The following is a 20754-nucleotide window of genomic DNA, read 5'->3' on the forward strand; positions in this document are numbered from 1 at the left end:
ATCATTAAACGTGACTTACAAAATACAACCAAAAATTGTTAGATTTGGATTAATATTTAATTGTTTCATTTGTTTAAAAATCTATTTGATCATCTGTTGTGATTCCAATGTGTATAATTATTCTAATTATATTTGAACTGAAATTATTAAAGTGTTATGGATGTCAACAAGAAGTAATTGAAGAATTTAGTAAATAATATGATTATTACAGAAAATATGGGAGCTGAATGTATAAGTTAAAGGGGGGAAGTTTTGAATTGAATTCAAATTGTGTTAAATACAAAGCTTCACAAACTTATTTATAGGTTATTCGGATCAATTAAATTAGTCACATATATTCTAAGAATATCTCCAAAAGCCTCTATAAAATTTACTGTTCAAATACATATTTGCTTACTTATGTGTCAAATAAAAAAGTGAAAAAAATATGATATTCTCCAAAAGACTCTTCAAATATAAATAAATTAATATTATTTTAATTAAATAATTATTTTTTAAAGAAAAAATTAATAGTAATTAAAACACTTCTCTCTCTTTCTTCAATGAAAAGTAATAAAATATAAATTGAAGAAGCAGAAATTAACTCTCTAAATTTGAAGAGAGACAATCAATTCTTATTTGAAGAATCTTAATTGAAGGATTTTTTGGAATTTTAAATATCGACATGATCTTATTTGAAGAGTCATTTAATCGATGTTCTAACAAAAAAACTAACCACATAGTACATAGATATTTATTTTAACTAATTAATTTTCTCTTCATAAATAACTTAACTAACCGAGCTAATTAGGTAAGTCTTCATAATTAGCTAACTGGTCAAATTAGTTAAGTTGGAGGAAATAGGCATCTTTAATAGCAAAAATTTTCTTTTTGGAAAATGAATTTATTAAAATTTATTCGGTCAGCGATGTAAATATTTTAAAGAGAAAATATAAACAAATATGAGTGGAGGGTCACTTTCGAAGGACACAAAAAGAAAAGAAAAAATTAAAATTAAAAAAGAAAAAGAAAAAGATAGTTTCTATATTTGTTTGTCTTTTTGTTTTATTACATGTAAAGTGACTTACATGACATCAGTACATCATGTGTACATTCAATTATAAGATGTTGCCAGCAGTGAAGTTAAAAGTTGCTTTGACTGTACTTCTACTGTTTTGTTTATCCAATGGGCTGTCTGTTTTTGGGATTTTCCCCATGATTTTTGTTTTGTTTATTTTTGAAATTAGCAGGAAAAAAAAAAAAGGTACTCTGGTCAGGAATGTTTGGGTTCACATGAACATGATGTTATATGTTATAGCCATTCCTATAAATGCTTGGTTATTATTGTTGTTATTATTTGATTTGCATAAAACAAAAAATAAAAAAACGTATAACTAAGAGTAATTAATAAACTTTTAGTTAAGAGTCGAATTATAATATTTGATCTACATCGATGTACGATACAATGATATACCAAATATCAAAGTAGAGTCAAGATTTATAATGTCTAAAAACGAATTTAAAAAAAAATATGCCTATTTTTTGTTACAAATTATATTCTTTTATTATAAATTTTAAAGTCGGTCAATGTTGAAACTTATTTCATCAATTAATTTAAAAAAATATTATTATATACACACATATATATGTATGTCTTGATTGGTAAATATTAATATTATGGGTAAGTATGACCCATGACTATCATTTATTTTAATTAAAGCAATATGGATAAATTTATTAAGAATAGTTGTCAATTTGTAATCATCACAGCCATCGCATGAAGTCGTGGCACTAGAAGTTTTTATTTATTTTTTTAATAGAAAATTAATCACACTGATTAACAAATAATTATGATGGACGTATGATAGTGGATTTCATAAATAAAACAAGAGAATTCGGTTTTTTTTTTTTTTTTTTTTAGGATTTCCAGTTTATGATATATAAATGGGCCTCTAGAAACCGGTTGAGTTAGAGTTTGATCTGAGCCTTTGATGAGAACAAATAAACAATACAAAAACTCATTTTTTATTATTATAACTTATCTTCATAAATATTTATTAAATCTCATAAATTCTTTTTAAATATTTTATTTTTGTTTAGTTATTTTTCAAGAAAATTTTTTAAAAAGTAAGTAAATTATTTTTCCTCTACTATAAAAGCTCAAATTTTAGATTTTTGAAAGTAGTGGTTAAAATTTTTTTTATATTAAAGTGTCTAAAATATCCTTATTTAATTGACTATTTTATTTTATTTTATTAAAATATAACTTTAATAAACTTACCTATTAAATTTATTTTATAATTTTTAATTAAAACCCTCATGGACAACTAAATAACTAATTTTTTTTAATAAATCTTTATTTATAAAAATTCTACTAACAAAATCTATAATTAAGTAAGTTTTCCTTTAAAAAAATACCAAATAGAGCCTTTGCTCTATATAAAAATAAAATAAAATAAAAAATATCTCCATGATTCCATCATAATAAAATTCATGAGTGTTCGAATTGTCCTCTAATGTTTTATGGTTATGGAGGTTAGTTTCAGTTCTTTCTCAATTATCAATTAATTAAATGGAGACAGTCTCTTTCTCACGAAATGTGAGTGGAGTAAGCACCCCTCGAATATTAGAGAGGGTTTAAAATATCTGGGCATATATTTTAGTGTGTTAATGTATGATGGTGGTCTTAGTTATATAGTATGATTGTAAATATTAATTGTAATATCAGTAATATCTGTGTATAACAGATTTTAAAAAAAAAATTATAAGATGTTGCAAGCAGTGAAGTTAAAAGTTGCTTTGACTGTACTCCTACTGTTTTGTTTATCCAATGGGCTGTCTGTTTTTGGGATTTTCCCCATGATTTTTGTTTTGTTTATTTTTGAAATTAGCAGGAAAAAAAAAAGGTACTCTGGTCAGGAATGTTTGGGTTCACATGAACATGATGTTATATGTTATAGCCATTCCTATAAATGCTTGGTTATTATTGTTGTTATTATTTGATTTGCATAAAACAAAAAATTAAAAACGTATAACTAAGAGTAATTAATAAACTTTTAGTTAAGAGTCGAATTATAATATTTGATCTACATCGATATACGATACGATGATATACCAAATATCAAAGTAGAGTTAAGATTTATAATATCTAAAAATGAATTTTTAAAAAAATATGCCTATTTTTTGTTACAAATTATATTCTTTTATTATAAATTTTAAAGTCAGTCAATGTTGAAACTTATTTCATCAATTAATTTTAAAAAATATTATTATACACACACATATATATGTATGTCTTGATTGGTAAATATTAATATTATGGGTGAGTATGATAGGGATGGCAATGGGGAGGGGAGGGGAGGGGACTAATCTCCCCGTTCCCATCTCCGATATTTTGCGTATGTCCCCGTCCCCTCCCCATCCCCGTTAGAATTGCTTGAGAGAATCCACATCCCCTCCCCGAATAATAACAGGGGATTCCCGAGGATCCCCGATCCCCGAATAACTAATACATTTTTTTTGAGTTAATTATATTAAAATAAAAAATTCAAACAAAAGTAAAGTTCGAAATATATTTTACATTAACATTGATCCATTATAAAAGTCACATGCAAAATACAAATTATCAAAATAATTATCTTTGTCAATCTTCATAATCCTACAATAAAAAGAAAAAGAATTTACTTTTATATCGACAATAAAATAAATTAAATAATTGTAGATACTTAATTAATATTTTTAATAAAACAAAATTAAAATTAAAACAAAAATTTTTGGCTAATAGAATCTATCCGACCTTTTTAATGTCCTAAATAAAAATTTAAGACTTTAATTAGTTAATTAGGCCTTAATAATATAAATATTTTGATATTTGTTACTTTTATCAATATTTATAATTTTATAATATAATTCAAATTTTATTATTTAGTTACTAGTAATTTTAAAAAATAAAAATAAATATTAAAATGGGGAAATGGGGAGGGGATGGGGATTTCACCTCATCCCCGCCCCTTCCCCGAATAAAAAATTGGGTAAAAAAATTTCTCCGTCCCTTCCCTGAATAAGAAATTAGGTATAGAATTATCCCCGTACCCTCCCCGAATGGGGAAAATTCCGGAGGGTACCCGTCCCCATGGAGATTTTTGCCATCCCTAGAGTATGACCCATGACTATCATTTATTTTAATTAAAGTAATATGGATAAATTTATTAAGAATAGTTGTCAATTTGTAATCATCACAGCCATCGCATGAAGTCGTGGCACTAGAAGTTTTTATTTATTTTTTTAATGAAAATTAATCACACTGATTAACAAATAATTATGATGGATGTATGATGGTGGATTTCATAAATAAAACAAGAGAATTCGGCTTTTTTTTTAGGATTTCCAGTTTATGATATATAAATGGGCCTCTAGAAACCGGTTGAGTTAGAGTTTGATCTGAGCCTTTGATGAGAACAAATAAACAATACAAAAACTCATTTTTTATTATTATAACTTATCTTCATAAATATTTATTTAATCTCATAAATTCTTTTTAAATATTTTATTTTTGTTTAGTTATTTTTTAAGAAATTTTTTTAAAAATAAGTAAATTATTTTTCCTCTAATATAAAAGCTCAAATTTTAGATTTTTGGAAGTAGTGGTTAAATTTTTTTTTTAATATTAAAGTGTCTAAAATGTCCTTATTTAATTGACTATTTTATTTTATTTTATTAAAATATAACTTTTAAAAACTTACCTATTAAATTAATTTTATAATTTTTAATTAAAACCCTTATGGACAACTAAATAACTAATTTTTTTTAATAAATCTTTACTTATAAAAATTCTACTAACAAAATCTATAATTAAGTAAGTTTTCCTTAAAAAATTATACCAAATAGAGCCTTTGCACTATATATATACATAAAAAAAGATATCCTAATTGTTGTAGGATTTTTATGTTAACATATATGCTTCCTTAATATTGATTTTGATGATAACAAACAAGATTAAGAATGATTAATCTTTTAAGATCAAATTATTTTTTATACATTTTAAATAAATCATTATTTTCACATTTTAAAGGTTTTATATTTAATGGAAAAATGATTTTATGAAATTGGTTGTTTTTCAAAGTTTATGGTTTAATTGAAAGAATTTTGAAAACTTTGAAATAAACAAGTATTGCTTGAAATTTTGGAGAATGACTTATTTGAAAAGTGTCATAGCATTTTGGGCTATACCATAATTTCAGAAAGTTTTGGGATTAACAAAGCATTACTTAGAAATTCTGAAATTGGACCTATTTGTAAAGTTTTATAACGTTTTGGGCCGTAACATAGTTTTATAAAGTTTTGGGGTAAAACTGTAAATTTAGAAAATATTTCTCTGTAGCAGTACTGTAGCAGTTAGTGTAGAAAACGGCGATCCGACATCTTGATAACGGCTCGCCGACATCTAACAGAATTGAAGATTAGTCTCTGGACCTAAACGGCGATCCGACAATTTTGATAAACGGCTCGCCGATATCTAACAGAACTGAAGATTAGCCTCTGGACCTAAACGGCGATCCGACATCTAGATAACGGCGATCTGACAATTTGAAATATCAGCCCAACGGTCATATTGACCAGTCAAACGGCGATCCGACATCTAGTTAGTGGCGATTCGACAGTGTGCAGAAAGTCAATAACGGCTAGTTTTCAGCTCCAACTATAAATAAGCTCAATCCAATTCAAACAAGAAGAATTCCAACGATCATCATTGAGCAAAATATTGAGAATACAACTTTCATTGAGCTTTGAATCCTTGTATTCATCTCATTCATTCACACATTGAGCTTTCACTTGTGATCAAACACATTGTGTGAGAGAGATTCATTTGTAATCTTTTTTATAAAATCAAGTTAAAAGATTGTAAGTGTTGGGATACACTTGGGTTAAGAGATTGGGGATAATCTCTTGTTATAAAGGTCCATTGACACATTGGAAGTCAATTGTAAGCGTTTGAAGCCTTGGGAGGCTAGCTTAGTGAAATCCTCAAGCCCGGTGAGCTTGGAGGCGTGGACGTAGGCGGGGATTGCCGAACCACGTAAAAATCATTGTGTTTGTTTTCTCTTCCCTTACTCTTTTAATATTGTGCATGATTGAATTTATTGTTTTCAATTTGATTAAGGCAATAGATTAAATTGTTGTGTGGTTTGCTTAGCTTAAATTTTAAAATCCCAATTCACCCCCCCTCTTGGGTTGCCTAGTTAGTATTTCATTTTATCTCCATCATAATAAAATTCATGAGTGCTCGAATTGTCCTCCAATGTTTTATGGTCATGAGTTTTGTATCTCGCCACTTATTCGTTGCATTAAGGCTCTATATGGTATAATTTTTTAAATAAAACTTATTTTGTTAGAATTTTGCTAGTAGATTCTTTACAAGTAGAGCTTTTACCCAAAAAAATTTTCTTGTTTAGTTGTCAATAGAATTTTTTTAAATATTATAAAATTATTTTAATAGACAAGTTTTTTTAAATTATGTTATAAAAAGAATGAAATATGATTATATAATAAGTAAAGAATATTTTAAACATTTTAGCATATAAAAAAGTATTTCAACCTCTACTTCCAAAAACTCAAAATTTGAGCTTTTCCTAGTAGAGGGAAAATAATTTATTTAATCTTAAAAGTTTTACTAAAGAAACAACCAAATAATAATAAAAAATATTGATAAGAGCTTACTAAAAAAACAACCAAATAATAACAAAAATTTTGATAAGAGCTTATGCAATTAAATAAACACTTACGATTATTAGATAAGCTATATCAAACGAGCACTAATAAAAAAAATGGCTTTAGACTTTGAGTATTTAAAAAAAAAAGCATAAAAGGGGTTGAATCTCCCAAAAATTTAAAATAATATTGCACCTAATTTATTTAATTTGAGTAATGCAATACTTATTGTTTCTAGAAGTTTCGAGGTTGAATTATGAAATTAGAAGAATTTTATTTATTTTTTAATTTAATCTATAATTAGTGGACTAATTCATTGTTAATATATTAGATTAGTACAATGCAATAATTTTTTAGTTGATTAACATATATGTTATTAAATCATACATAAACCCTATAATTTAATAAACTATTAATTTTTTGATTAATTAATAAATTTTATATGATGCTCATGTTATTAATTTATAAAAATTTGACTGTACTTTGAATTCTTGGTTACCAAAGTAAACCGTTAATCTTTAGGCTAGCGGTGGGCTAAAAAACCGTGCACTAGAGAAAATCGAACCGAACCGTACCGTTCGGATCGGTTTTAATTTTAAAAAATAACCGAAATATATGGTTTGTAAAAAAAACTGAAATGTAGGTTCGGTATTCGGTTCACTCAGCTGAACCGAAAAACCGGATTATTCTTAGAATTTTATTTAAATAGACACGTGTTAAATTTTAATTGGTTGCATAAGATAACTAAAATAGACATGCACACACACGATTACGGGTATATATATATATATATATATATATGTTACAATTTCAGAAATTAGTGATAAAATGTGTTTTGAATACTTTGTATTTATTGTTAATATTTATAATGAAATTAGGATAAATTAATTGTTAAAAAAATTATTACATTCATGAGATCTAATGGGCTAAAAATTTAGAAAGTCAAAATAGGCCCAATAGGCTCAAAATCGAAAAAATCGAACCGAACCGAACCGATATGAAAAGATCTATTTATGTTCATTTTTTTTTAGTTCGATTCTTATTTAGTTCTTTTTATAAAATAACCGATTTAAATCGGTTCTGCTTAATTTCGATCTGAACCGAACCGGATCGAACCGTGCCTACCCCTACTTTAGGCAGACAACTATTTTTACTAACGGCAGTATGCGAGGAAGTGAAGTACCTGCGTCAGCAGGTAAAGAAAGTCAACTTTCATCATCCACCATCAAATCTACATCAACTTCAATCACTTCCAAGTAATTGATGATTCTTCTTTATGTTATTTCATAATTCCTATAGTTATTAAAAACCTTAAACCCTTGAAGTAGCTGAATAGAGAAACAAAGGATGTCAATGTCGTTTTTTCTTGATGACTTTGGGATTCTTTTGGCTACATTCACCAAAGTTTTCAAAGAGGGAAAAAAAAAGAGAGGAAAGGGGTGGGTTAGCTACATGTCACATTCTGTTAGCTAGTTGCTGGGGGGGGGGGGGATTTCTACTGATTTAAAGGAATTATGAGTGTGTTTTTGGAAGGACCCTCAAGTATGTCAACATGTAACCATTGCTTATGGAAAGGGATTTGCATCTAGAATAGCATTAGACTTTTGAAAATGTGTTAAGTCGAAATAAATGCAACCAAGGCTCACGATGTAATCTGTCAAGTTAGTGTGATTGTTGTATAATTGGAATAGAATGAATTGAAGAAGTTTAATATGGCATTTGTTCCTCATGGTTCTAGCATTTTTTTCAGAGAAAACTATGGGGACAAAATGGATGCCTTTCTCAGTAGAACATATTATTTTAATGGTGGCTATGACAGCCAAGAAGGGATGTTAAAGCTCAGCTCTTTGATGGAGCATATCGAGGTGGGGTTGATAAAATCACAAATCATTGATGTTTACAAGTATCTAGGTTTATCATGCTTCCTATTTTATGCAACTTACTAGTATTACCTGGAGCCTGGAGTCAAAAAGGTTATAATGGAACTATTAGGCATGATCTTAAAATTATTGGCCTCAAATTGTTGGGCTATTAGCCACTTACCTAATAACTTAAGTTTTTTGTGTCTAGTGATTTATCTTACGGTACTTGATGAAAGATTAATTTTTCTTCTATTTTTTCAATCATAAGTATAAAAGATGAACTTATATGCTGCCTTTTACCCCTAAAGATTTATTAAAAACAAAGGAAAAAAAAAGAGATATTAATAGTAGTAATGTGTGATAGTTAATACTATTTAGTTCATATTCATATCTTAGAGTGCAAATCGCCGTATTGCATGATAGTTTTATTTGTTGTATCGTTAGCTATTACAAAATAATATATAAATCTGGAACTATAATATGACAAAACTTATTAATTATACTCTTATTTGTGACTTATTAAATGACTTTATAGTAATGATTGTATATAGGTTGGTTTTCTGGATTAAATTCCTAAAAGATAATAGATAATATATTTTTCATTGTTAAAAACACTTCTTAATTATTATTTCGTAAAAACAAGGAACAAGAAAGAAATTACTGCAAAGATAGTATATGACATAATGTCGTAAGACTCAATTCACTTGTGTACATTCTAGTTTAACCACACCAACTTCCTTTCTGTATAATTAATATTTCGTACTTTAAAAGTCAACTCTTTTTTGTCATTTCTTTTCTCAAGTTACTTGAACTAAAAGTTAAAGCGTTTCATTTAGACTAAGAGTAATTAGCTAGAAGCAAAATCAATATGGGTTGATTTCATTTATCAATATTCAAGCTGGATGCTTTCAATAATTGATTTTTTAACAGCTCACCTACCTCCGGGGGGATCTGAAGCAAACATGATATTTTACCAATCTGTGCCACAATAAGCACTTCTGGATGTTGCAGCCACTCTTGCCATCAGTGCCCAAACCCAGAAGGGCAGGAACCGTATAATAATTGAGAAACCTTTTGGGTTTGATGCACTGTCTTCTCATCAGCTGACAAATGCTCTTCTTTCCAAGTTCCAGGAAGAGCAACTATACAAGTGAGCAAGCACATTAGTTATACTAATCTATTTGTGTGCATGCATTCAGTTTTAACTTTCGTACTTCTCCAAATTTTCAGGATAGATAATCTTCTAGGGAGGAATCTCATTGAGAACATTACAGTATTAAGGTTCTGTATTCTAATTTTTGAGCTATTATGGAGCCAAACATACATCCACAGTATACCTGTAATTTTGTCCCTTTTTTTCCTTTAAATGCAATGACATTCACTTGTGCAACTAATGATGGCCACTACTTGTTTGAATTTTCATACAAATCATTTTGTCAGAAGTGATGGGTGTGCAACTATACAAGTGATGCCAATTATCTTATCCTTATGTCATTATACGGTATCAATAGCATGTTGTGTATTTTTTTGGTTATGTGAGGTATTTTGATGGTTATGGGATCATCCAAGGCATAGTGCACAATCATATACTCCAAACCATAGCATTGCTTGCAATGGAGCCCCTATAAATCTCAACGGTGAAGATATCCGGAACAAAAAGGTACCTTGTCTTTCTGCAAGATGATCTATTTTATTCAAAATCAATTTGGTTAATTTTTTGCGTGTAATGCGCAAGTAAGATTGCAGTTGATCCTAGCCTTGTGTTGGGGTGATTGGGTATACTTTTGTATGGCACAAATAGTCCAAGTTTTTATTCTCTTAGTGGATAGCCAGTCCGTTATGTGTTTTAAGTCTCCTTTACTAATACATTCTTGAGTTTCTTATTGAAAAAAAAAAAGATGCGGAAGCAAGATTAGAAAGCACTGGTAATCTATTTCCACTGTCCTGTGGCAGTGAAGTGAAGGAGTATACTTGTTAAATTGCTAACTTTTTGTGTATGCCCCTTACTTCATGTGTCTTATTGAATCTGGAGAAAGGTAGAAAGGCACTAGTTTATCAAGTTGTAGCTTATGTGAATGTGATTGTAAAAACAAAATATGAGTTTACAAAATCCTTAGGAAGAAGTTAATATTTCTTATGAGATAATGCTCAAATCTTTGTATCCATGTGAGCATAGTTTTAATAGAACTTCATGGTTTTTCAACCAAAAAAGTTGTGGGGCAGCATGCAAATGATTTTGCTTTTGCAGAGGCTATTTTATAGAGCCTAATTCTTATGAAAGTTTTGTAGAAGGTTTTATATATTTTTTTTTTGTGAGGAAGGACATCTAGTCCACCTTTCTCTAAAAAGTCCTTTTATCCTAATACATATTCTGTTTCTAAGCCTGCTTCCTCAAAAGTGAAAAATGAGTACAACAAAATTTAATTGCAAGTGGTCATGTTGATAAGAAGCTCATTCATTTCAGGTCAAAGTTTTGAGGTCAATCTGCAGATTGGAGCCATGCAATGTCATTCTTGGCCATTATAAAGATACTTCTGGCTACAAGGTTGATGTTAAATTGAACAACCTGACCCCCACATATTTTGCTGTTGCATTATACATTGGCAATGCACGTTGGGATGGCGTGCCTTTTGTAATAAAAGCTAGCATGGGACTAATCAAACACAGGTAATAGCTATTTCAGTTTTGCTGTTTATGCCTTAATAGACATTTTCGTGGTTTGTACATTGCCAGATTATGATAGGAACCTAGAGCACACCCTTAAAAAGATGGCTTGTGAGGTAAGTGTAACCCTTAGCTTATATTCCCATTCAGATTTACAGCTTACAATATTTCTAAAAACATAAAATTAAGAAACGAATTCAAGAGAGGAAATTATGACATTAACATGTCAGTCTCTCTTGTTACAATTCCAAGAACAATACAAACAAGAATTCTTCAGTGGATTAAGTGTGCAATACCTGAAATAGGTACCACTACTCATTTTTTTTCCAGATAACCATCACTTTGTATCATGCATAAACAATTAAATTATGCATCTAACATAAGCAACTGCTGGTATAATCGAGTGAACATGATTTTTTTTTCTCAACTTGTACAACACACTGTGGTAACAGATATTTTTTGCTCAAGTGCAAACAACAACTTAGATAAGCATCACTTGTGTAGGTTTCATCCTGTAAGTTGTTCCGACAATTCGTAGACATCTCCAAGTCTTTGACGTATTGATTTTTCATATGGATCTCATTCCATGGCAACTAAAATTACATAATAAATAAATGCATGTTCATTACACACTGAGGATTTAAATTATTATTATCGTTGATTTATGGCCTAATTCACGTAGTCTAGTTCAATGCTTCATAACTTTTATAATTGTTCTCCTCACTTCAACGATCAAGATAATGCACTAACTATGGAAGTGAAAAGGCTGTAATCTTGTAAAATGAAATGCCCATCTCATTACTGACTGAACAATCTTTTATTTATCAAACACTTGTAATTCATAGATTTTTGTATAAAGAGCCAAAACTAATGATTGTCGTCTCTAAGAGTTAAGACGGAGTTGGCTTAAACCAACATTTCTTTCGGAATATGTTGATAAATCCGGGTTGTAAGGGAAGGGTAACCATTAGCTTATATTCCCCATTTTGATTTACAACTTACAAAATTTCTAAAATCATAAATTTAATAGACAAATTATCATTAACATAGTCTGCTTCAAATTTTTCACGATGTTCCAGTTCAATATCTATGTACATGTTATCTCTTATCTCATAATTCACATAGTCTAGTTCAATGCTTCATAACTGTTGTAGTTTTCGTCCTCACTTCAATGATCAAGATAATTCACTAACTTTGGAAGTAAAATGGCTATAGTCTTGCATAATGAAATGCCCATTTCATTAATGACTGAACAATCTTTTATTTCTTGAACACTTTGGGATTCAGAGATTTTTGTATAAAGAGCTAAAAATAATTATTACCATCTCTAGGAGTTAAGACAGAGTTGGCTGAAATGCGGATGTTCTCACCAACGTTAGCCAAATAATTATAGAGTGAAGATACATATACATTTTCATCATGTTCCAGGGAACATCTATCATGAGAGTTTTGGGCATAACATCGATCTTGCCACAAATGAACTAATATTATGGGATGTGCCTAATGAGGCCATTCTAGTTAGAGTCAACAATAAAGTTCCAGTATTAGGCTTGCAATTGGATGCTTCAGAGCTTAATTTGCTCTATAAGGATAAGTAAGCACTTCAGCTTTTGGAACTTGTTTTGTTTTTGCCGTTCACTTGTCGTCGCCTTTGATATCCTTCATGTGCTTGTATTTTATGTTAGTACTGTAGGTATAATGTGGAGGTGCCTGATTCATACGAGCATCTTCTTCTTGATGTTATCGACGGCGACAACCATCTCTTCATGAGAAGCGATGAGCTTACTGCTGGATGGAATATTTTAAACCCCCTTTTACAGGAAATTGATTAGAAGAATATTGCACCAGAACAATACGAGCCGGGTGGTAGAGGTCCCGTTGGAGCATATTATCTTTGGGCGAAACATGGGGTCCATTGGACCGAAGATTAGAAGCAACACTTGTTATAGGGTAATGTTGCTAATCTTTCCACAACTAAGACAAATACATGGTAGCTTTGTACATTTAAATTATGTGAAATTAGGTTTGAGAAATGCCTATCCGGATTCAGAGGGTAATTGTCAATAGCATAAACCCCTTATTGAAATTGGATTTTTCTTGTAGGTGATTTGGGTCATGCTCAAAAATGATGTGCTGAGACTTAGTTTAGGATAACGGGTAGCATGCCTGTGAGTCAAAAAGTACATTAAATTTCATTTTCTAATGAACAAATGATGGATGGGAATTTGCTTGTTTTAATATGAAGATTTGTGTATGGTTTTTTGTTACGTGTGATCAAAGAGTAAGCTTTTGCTAGATTATACATGAATTGTTGGTGATGATGGATATCCATTGGTGGTTTTGAGTAAATGTGTTTGATCCTAGATTCTCTTTGACTATTAACAAAGGGGAGGATATGAAAAAGAAAAGTTATCAAAATAAATTTACACTTAACAATTTTTTTAATATTTGTCCAAGTATAGTATGACGCTCAAACTGTAGGAGACTTGTGGAGTTTCTCCTCAAGCATGCTTTTTGGTGAGTAAATTTGATACCAGTGAAGTGTAATTTTTGTGGGTATGTATAAGATTGGAAATGTCAAACAACCTAAGGAGCCTTACTCAAATGCAGCTTCAAAAACAAAACTTGTGGCATGACTGCTGCATAATGACGTTCTTAGTTGGGTGCATGGTCTTTGCCTTTGTCATCTCTTTGCTTTTTCACTTCAAGAGCTTATCATGAATCTCAGGAGAGCTTGCATTTTGCTAACCTGGAGTGAATAATTTTATTTTATCTGGTCCCTTATTTATACATCTGCTCAATTGACCTCCCATATAGCCGTGAAAGCATCTGTGCTTCTGTGTTATGTACAGAATAATATTCTACTTTGGAGTAGGAATTGCATAATGTTGTTGTTTCAAGAATTTTCACCGCATTTCAGAACGTCCTATGCAGAATGCTATAGAAAATTGCATAATAATATCAAACGGAGTTTAAAAGATTGAACTAACACAAAGAAATTTCATTGAAAGCTTAGCTGGCAACAATTCAAGAAAATATTATCGATTAAAAATATTATCATGGATTGAACAAAAATATCAATTCAAGAAAGCTAACATTGTTAACAGAAAAGTCACTTACAACAAAATTTAAAACGTAACCCAGCAAATAGGAGAAGACTTAAGAACAAAAGCCTTAATCTATTTTATAGAAGACTTTAATTTTTAATCTCAAGACGAGTAATTCAACGGCAGAAAAGTCAGTTACAATAAAGCGCATCATGGAATCCCTGATAGAAACTTAAGTGTTTATGTTTGGCAGTCGAGAAAGCTAAAGAAAATGAAAGAAAATCTCATTCTGGAAACTTATAGAATATTCACATTAATATCATGAGTACAGCTTACACACACACACATATATATATCTATATATAGAAGCTCAGCTGAGCTTGTTACAGTTCGTTAGCTAATTTGTTACACACACGTGAGAGCTAACCCAAATAACTAACTAATCCACATCAGCTTAAGTGAGCTGATTAGCTGCTGTCAAGAGCACAATAACAGCGTGTACACGATTTCTCTGTTCCTTCTCATTTAATCAGTTTCACTAACATCCCTCCTTGAACTGGAGTTTCTTCTTCTTTTATTACTTCTTTCCTCTGCTCTTCTTACTTTATCAGCTTCACTGACAATCCCAAACATAATTTTATTCTTTTATTGATAAAGTCAGTTCATATTACAATTAAATTACAGGTTGGAAAAAAAAAACAGAAATTATGATTACACAATCTAATTGATGGGTCTTCCTTCAAAAGGCGATCTGAAATTAATTTCGACACAAGGTATATGGGAAATCATGGGCCAATATTTTCCTTCATCCTTTCTGCACCTTTCTTCTATCAACGGGCAACCTTTGATATGTAGTTGCAAAAGTGATTTAGGCAGGCCCTGCTCTGGAAAGTATTTGAGCTTCGGACAATCGATGAGATACAGATATTTCAATGAAGTGAGGTTTTCACCAATTGAGGATAGGCATTCCAGATCTGGCATATCTGAAATCTCCAAGCCGGTTAGAGAGGCAGGAAACGGCGGAAGTGACACCAGGTCTGGACATCCTCCGCAGATTGTGAATCGCCTGAGAGAGGTGAATCTGTTGAATCCCCACTCGGGCAATGGCTTTGATATCTTCAGACCACGAACCTCAAGAGATTGGAGGTTGGTGGGAAAACCATCCTCTGGGAATGATACCACGCTAGGGCACCCTCGTATGTCTAAATCTAGAAGAGAGGTAAGATTGTGCATGCAGTTGGGTAAGGCCTTCAGATTCTCACAATCCCATATCGTGAGCTCAGTCAGTTTCGTAGAAGGCAATCCTTCTTCGGGAAATGACTCAAGATTTGGACAATATCCTATCCAAATCTTTTGAAGATGGTGGAGATTATGCAAACCGGCAGGTAATGATTTAAGATTTTCAAGGTTTAAAATAGTGATTTCTTCAAGGGATGTATTGTCCAACCTTTCTGCTAACGACTCCAGCTTTGAACAGGATTCGACACCAAGGTACTTAAGAGCCTGAGGGAGATTTCCATTGCGTGTCAAGAAAGCAAGATTCGAGCAAGAGCTGACCTCAAGGTGCTCCAGCGTGGCAGAAAAGGATGTGAGGGAGGTGCACCCACTGCTGCTACTGCAGACGTCCTGCTCCCCTGTCAAGGACTTTAAATTATGACACCAATAGATAGTCAGCCGCTTCAAGCTCGGAGGTAGCTGGATTCTAGCAATATATGTCAAAGAATCACATCTACCAATGGCCAGACTTTCAAGAGATGTACTGCTATTTTGCATCCATGCCTCAGGTAAGGATTTCAAAGCATCGCATCCTTCTATTGTAACTGTTCTCAACTGGGAAGGCAGAGCAACCTCTGGAAATGAAACAAGTGAATTACAATACCCAATCTTCAAACTCTCAAGAGATGAATTGGAGTTGTGCAACCATGCCTCAGGTAAGGATTCCAAAGCATTGCAATGTTCAATTTTAACTGATCTCAACTGGGAAGGCAGAGCAGCCTGCGGAAAGGAAACAAGGGAAGCGCAACTCCGAATCTCCAAACTCTCAAGAGATGAATTGGAGTTGTGCATCCATGCCTCAGGTAAGGATTCCAAAGCATCGCATTTTTCAATTACAACTGATCTCAACTGGGAAGGCAGAGCAACCTCTGGAAATGAAACAAGTGAATTACAACTCCGAATCTTCAAACTCTCAAGAGATGAATTGGAGTTGTGCATCCATGCCTCAGGTAAGGATTCCAAAGCATTGCAATCTTCAATTTCAACTGTTCTCAACTGGGAAGGCAGAGCAGCCTCCGGAAATGAAACAAGTGAAGTGCAGCCATATATCCGCATCTCTGTAAGGGAACTAAGGGTGAGCAATGCTTGTGGTAGCCTTGTAAGGCCTTCACACTTACTCAATTCCAAAAATTGAAGCCTGCACGGCAACTCTGGCTGTTGCTGGTCATGTTCTTCCTCTGTTACTAAGGAAAGCAGTTGGGGACATCTTGAAATCTGCAACCGATTAAGGGATCTAATGTCTTGCGGCAACCGAGTTTCACTCCGCCAAAAATATGCCTGCTCTCGAACATTAACTGCATGCACTAAATGTGGGCTGCTGAACACCACCCTTTTACATCCATCGATTTGTAATTCACTGAGAGCTGGAAGACATTGAATTGTCACTAGCAACTGATGACAACTTGTTATGTCGAGCGTCTCCAATAAAAGAAGTCGTCTGGGCAATGTTCCTTGAAGTTTATCACAATGGCGAAGAGAAAGCTTTCGCAGCTTAGGAAACACTTCATCAACTTCTTGACCAGCTCCGCAAGGTATCCACTCTTCCCATTCTCTCATATCAGAAAAGGAAAGGGTCTCCAGTGATGGAAAGGGCACTGAGCAACTGTTTCCATAAAACACCGACCCCACGCTCACTACTCCATCCATTCCACTTATATCAAGTTCCTTTAGAAATGGTAGTTGCCCTACCGATGGCAAAGATGTAGACATGCACAGACGTAATTCTAGACGCGCCAATTTTGAGAAAGAGGAATCTCCTAGCCAACTTGGAAATTTTGTACCACCATAGCCTGTGATGGTGAGCTCTTGTACGTCTCGATGTGGTTTTAGCATGCGAAGAACATCTGCTTCAAATTCACACCGTTCAGATCGTGCACTCCATTCGAGCGATAAAGCTTGAAGATTCACCTTGTTGTTTAACTGAGCCTCACTGGCATCGCCAACATCTTTCACATTCTCCAACTTCGAAATTTCAAGTGTACCCCGAAGATGCGTCAAAGACTTTAACTCTCGTAGCCCAGAACCACTGTCTTTTCCCACAACAAATCTACCCAGCGTCAAGAGACAAGTCAATTTACCAAATCCCTTCGGCATTTCCTCCAATTCATCGGCATTAGAATTTCTTAGATGACGCAGTTTCGTCAGGTTTCCCATGTCTTTACACAACTTCTTGAGCTTCCAACAGTCTTCCAACAAAATTGTATGCAAGTTGTACAATGAATTAATTGACTCGGGCAAAATTTGAATTCTCGTTCTGGATAAGTTAAGACAGCGTAAATGCTTCAAATTTCCAATTTCATTTGGTAGGCTGAAGATGTTACTATACCCACACAACGAAAAGACCCTTAAGCGTGGAAGATGATTCAGCAACATCTTAAGAACACTCCAAGCCAAATAATTGTGCCTGTAATCTGACAAATTTACTGGCAAAAAGGTTCGCAAACGCTCCACATCAGAGACGGACTTCAACCTCTTTTCGCCATCACATTCTCCACAACTATAAGAAAAATGACGAAGACTTTGAGAAAACTTTTGTCGGTTTTCACCTGCTAATGTATCCTCCATTCTGAAGTATAGCTCCCCTGCAGCCCATCGAGCAAGGTCATTGATCAGATCATGCATCACAAATCGGGATGCACCTTTACTTGACTGTTGAAATAATGACCTTGAATGTAACTCCCGAACGAACTCGCGGCCCAAATCTTCCATTTTCCTTCCACTGTATTCTTGATCCAAGAAACCTTCAGCCGTCCACAATAAAATTATCTCCTCTTCTTGAAATTCATAATCTTTGGGAAACAATGAGCAGTATGCGAAGCACTGTTTCAACTGTGGAGGAAGAAAATGGTAGCTTACTCTTAGGGCTGGTAAAATATCACTATCTCGTAAATTCCATATGTCATTCTTGAGCACAAATTCCCAGTCTCTTGGGTCATCTCTGCCGCGTAAAAGGCCGCCAAGAGTTTTTGCGGCCAAAGGCAATCCTCCGCACTTTATCACTATCTGCTCTCCAACTTCCTTCAAGGATTGGTGCCTGGTGAAATCCCTAGCCCCCAAGGAGATTTGAGTGAGCACACACAAACAATCATCATCTGACAACTTTTTCAATTGATACACTGGATCAGCCCTCATTCTTTCTGCAACGACTAGATTGCGAGTTGTGACAACAATCTTACTGCCGGCTGCACCAGCTACAAAGGGACATCTCAGTTCGCTCCAACGAATGTAATTCTCGTTCCACACGTCATCCAAAACGAGCAAAAATTTCTTTCCAGACAATCGCTCCTTCAGTTTCACTTGAAGCGAGTTTAAATTATTGTCATCAACAGTCACGTTAGCAATGGACTCTAGGATTGATTTTGTTACCCTGGGAACGTCAAAATCGTCAGAGACACAAGTCCACCCTTTGATCTGAAAATGACGTTGCACTCGATCATCGTTATAGACAAGCTGAGCAAGAGTCGTCTTCCCGACGCCGCCCATTCCATTTATAGAAATAACAGAGAATCCATCATCAGCTCTTAAATTATCATTCAACAACAATTCAATAATCTTCTCCTTCTCCTTTTCCCTGCCATAAACTTTGGGTTCAGTCACCAAAGAAGTTGTGGGTAATCTTTGTCCCATATCTCTAGACTTGCCAACTGAAGTTACATTTTTCGAATCCAGCAGGCCTTTCTGCGCTGTAGTAATATCTTGCAACCGATCAGTGATCCCCTTTATTTTCGACACCATCTTGGATTCAAACTGAATAGATCGAGGACTAAAGTTGGTGCAGCAGGTGGGAATGAGCTTCCGAAACTTACTTGTGTTTGCACTCGAACTGGGTTGATCAGCAGCAGCTGGTTCTTGAAGCAGCAGCTCCCTCCGCAGAGCTTCAGTTTCGAACTCATCCAACACGTCTTGAACATCATAAGCCAAGTTCTGAAGATTGTCGAGCCACGTCTTAACTGACGTCTCCCTTGTCTGCCTATCCTCAGATTCAGCAAGCACTGCCTGAATCATCTCCAACATTCCCGTCCACTTGCTGAAATCAGCCTTCAACTTCTTATGCCGTGTAAACAGTTCAAGTCCCTTTGAAGCCAGCTTTTTTATCAGCGACTCAACTGACGCACTGAGCACCGCCTCTCCGATGAATGACATTTTTTTTTCTTTTCTTTTTGGTTGAAAGAAACTGAATAAATTATGAAAAATGAAGATGAAAAAATCTGCAGAAAGTGGACAAAGTCTGGTATATGATTTTGGTTTGTAAAGAGTAAAGCAACCAAGAGAGGGTAATGTGAACTGTATGCCTCATATGTCAAGAAAAACAAGACTTTCCCAATGCTGTCGAATCTAATTCTTTTTTTCTTTTTTTTTTCAAATTTCAACATTCTTTACTTATTAGTCTCTTTATTCTTTAATTTTCAGGTGATTCTTGTTCTTGTTCTTGCTAAAGCATCAAGCAAGTTATAGCTTCTGATTCTGATCAATGCCGAACATTAACATACGTACCAATAATCTATTAATGAATTTTTTTTTTTTAATTTTATAATCAAAATGAAGATTTCGTACTTGCAATTTTGTATGATGGCCATGTGGAACTGAATTATGATCAAGCATCATTTGTTGACAGACAAAAAATGAAATAACAACAATGCATTATTATTATTATTATTATTTTTGTGATTTGGGGTATCTGCTTTTATAAAAGCATATTGGTATTCTTTCATTTAAGTTTTTGCTTTATCTTTATTAATTAGGCATCTTACAAAGCTTTCACTCTATCTCTCTGTTCACTCTCACAGCATACAAGTAATGTATGTGCCAAAATTGTTAAAACAGAATGGCATTAATTTCTTCGCCAAAACTTATCGTTTCTTTCGAATATATGAGAACGTAGTGTTATGAACTGCTTTTAGAGTAATTTCTCCGATCCATTTCTTGTATCACTCAGCATACTTTTTTTAAGCTAATTTTGGTCTTGATTCTGAATTTCAAAATCTGAATTTGTTCCTTACAAGTTTTGTTCATCCGTAAATTTAACAATGAGCAACTTAATTAGCCACTTAGCTTTATGTGCTTATGCTGTACAATTCAGAAAATTCGAATCTCATGATTTTCAGACCAATAAAACATACACAACTATAAATCGTTGAGCTAAAAGGATAGATTATCCAAATTAATTGAAGATCAAAGTGGAAAACCGCTTTATTAATTGTTATTAGAAGTAATTAGAA

General features: G+C 33.0%; 1 protein-coding gene and 2 long non-coding RNA genes across 6 annotated transcripts in view; 2 read left to right on the plus strand and 1 right to left on the minus strand.

Moving 5' to 3' along the window:
- The first annotated feature begins 8450 nt into the window (after window positions 1-8450).
- On the plus strand, window positions 8451-13881 carry LOC127903019 (uncharacterized). Its single transcript, XR_008055774.1, has 7 exons — window positions 8451-8552; window positions 9480-9699; window positions 9780-10209; window positions 11014-11329; window positions 12607-13163; window positions 13601-13730; window positions 13824-13881. It is a non-coding gene; the product is annotated as an uncharacterized LOC127903019 (long non-coding RNA).
- Window positions 13882-14547: 666 nt separating this feature from the next.
- LOC102628440 (putative disease resistance RPP13-like protein 1) overlaps window positions 14548-20754 on the minus strand; it is a 143090-nt gene continuing 136883 nt past the window's right edge. For all 3 annotated transcript variants that reach the window (XM_052443555.1, XM_052443554.1, XM_052443553.1), the window contains 2 exons: window positions 16403-16485; window positions 14548-16108 (listed from right to left, as the gene is read on the minus strand). In XM_052443555.1, the coding sequence (XP_052299515.1) occupies window positions 14981-16108; window positions 16403-16485 (1211 nt within the window). In that variant the 3' untranslated portion in view covers window positions 14548-14980. The remainder of the gene's footprint in view (window positions 16109-16402; window positions 16486-20754) is intronic.
- Window positions 16343-20754, plus strand: part of LOC127903020 (uncharacterized) — a 127009-nt gene continuing 122597 nt past the window's right edge. For both annotated transcript variants that reach the window (XR_008055775.1, XR_008055776.1), the window contains exon 1: window positions 16343-16485. This is a non-coding gene — a long non-coding RNA (uncharacterized LOC127903020). The remainder of the gene's footprint in view (window positions 16486-20754) is intronic.

Source organism: Citrus sinensis, chromosome 6 (assembly GCF_022201045.2).
Source record: "Citrus sinensis cultivar Valencia sweet orange chromosome 6, DVS_A1.0, whole genome shotgun sequence".
In the NCBI taxonomy this organism is placed as follows: Eukaryota; Viridiplantae; Streptophyta; class Magnoliopsida; order Sapindales; family Rutaceae; genus Citrus; species Citrus sinensis.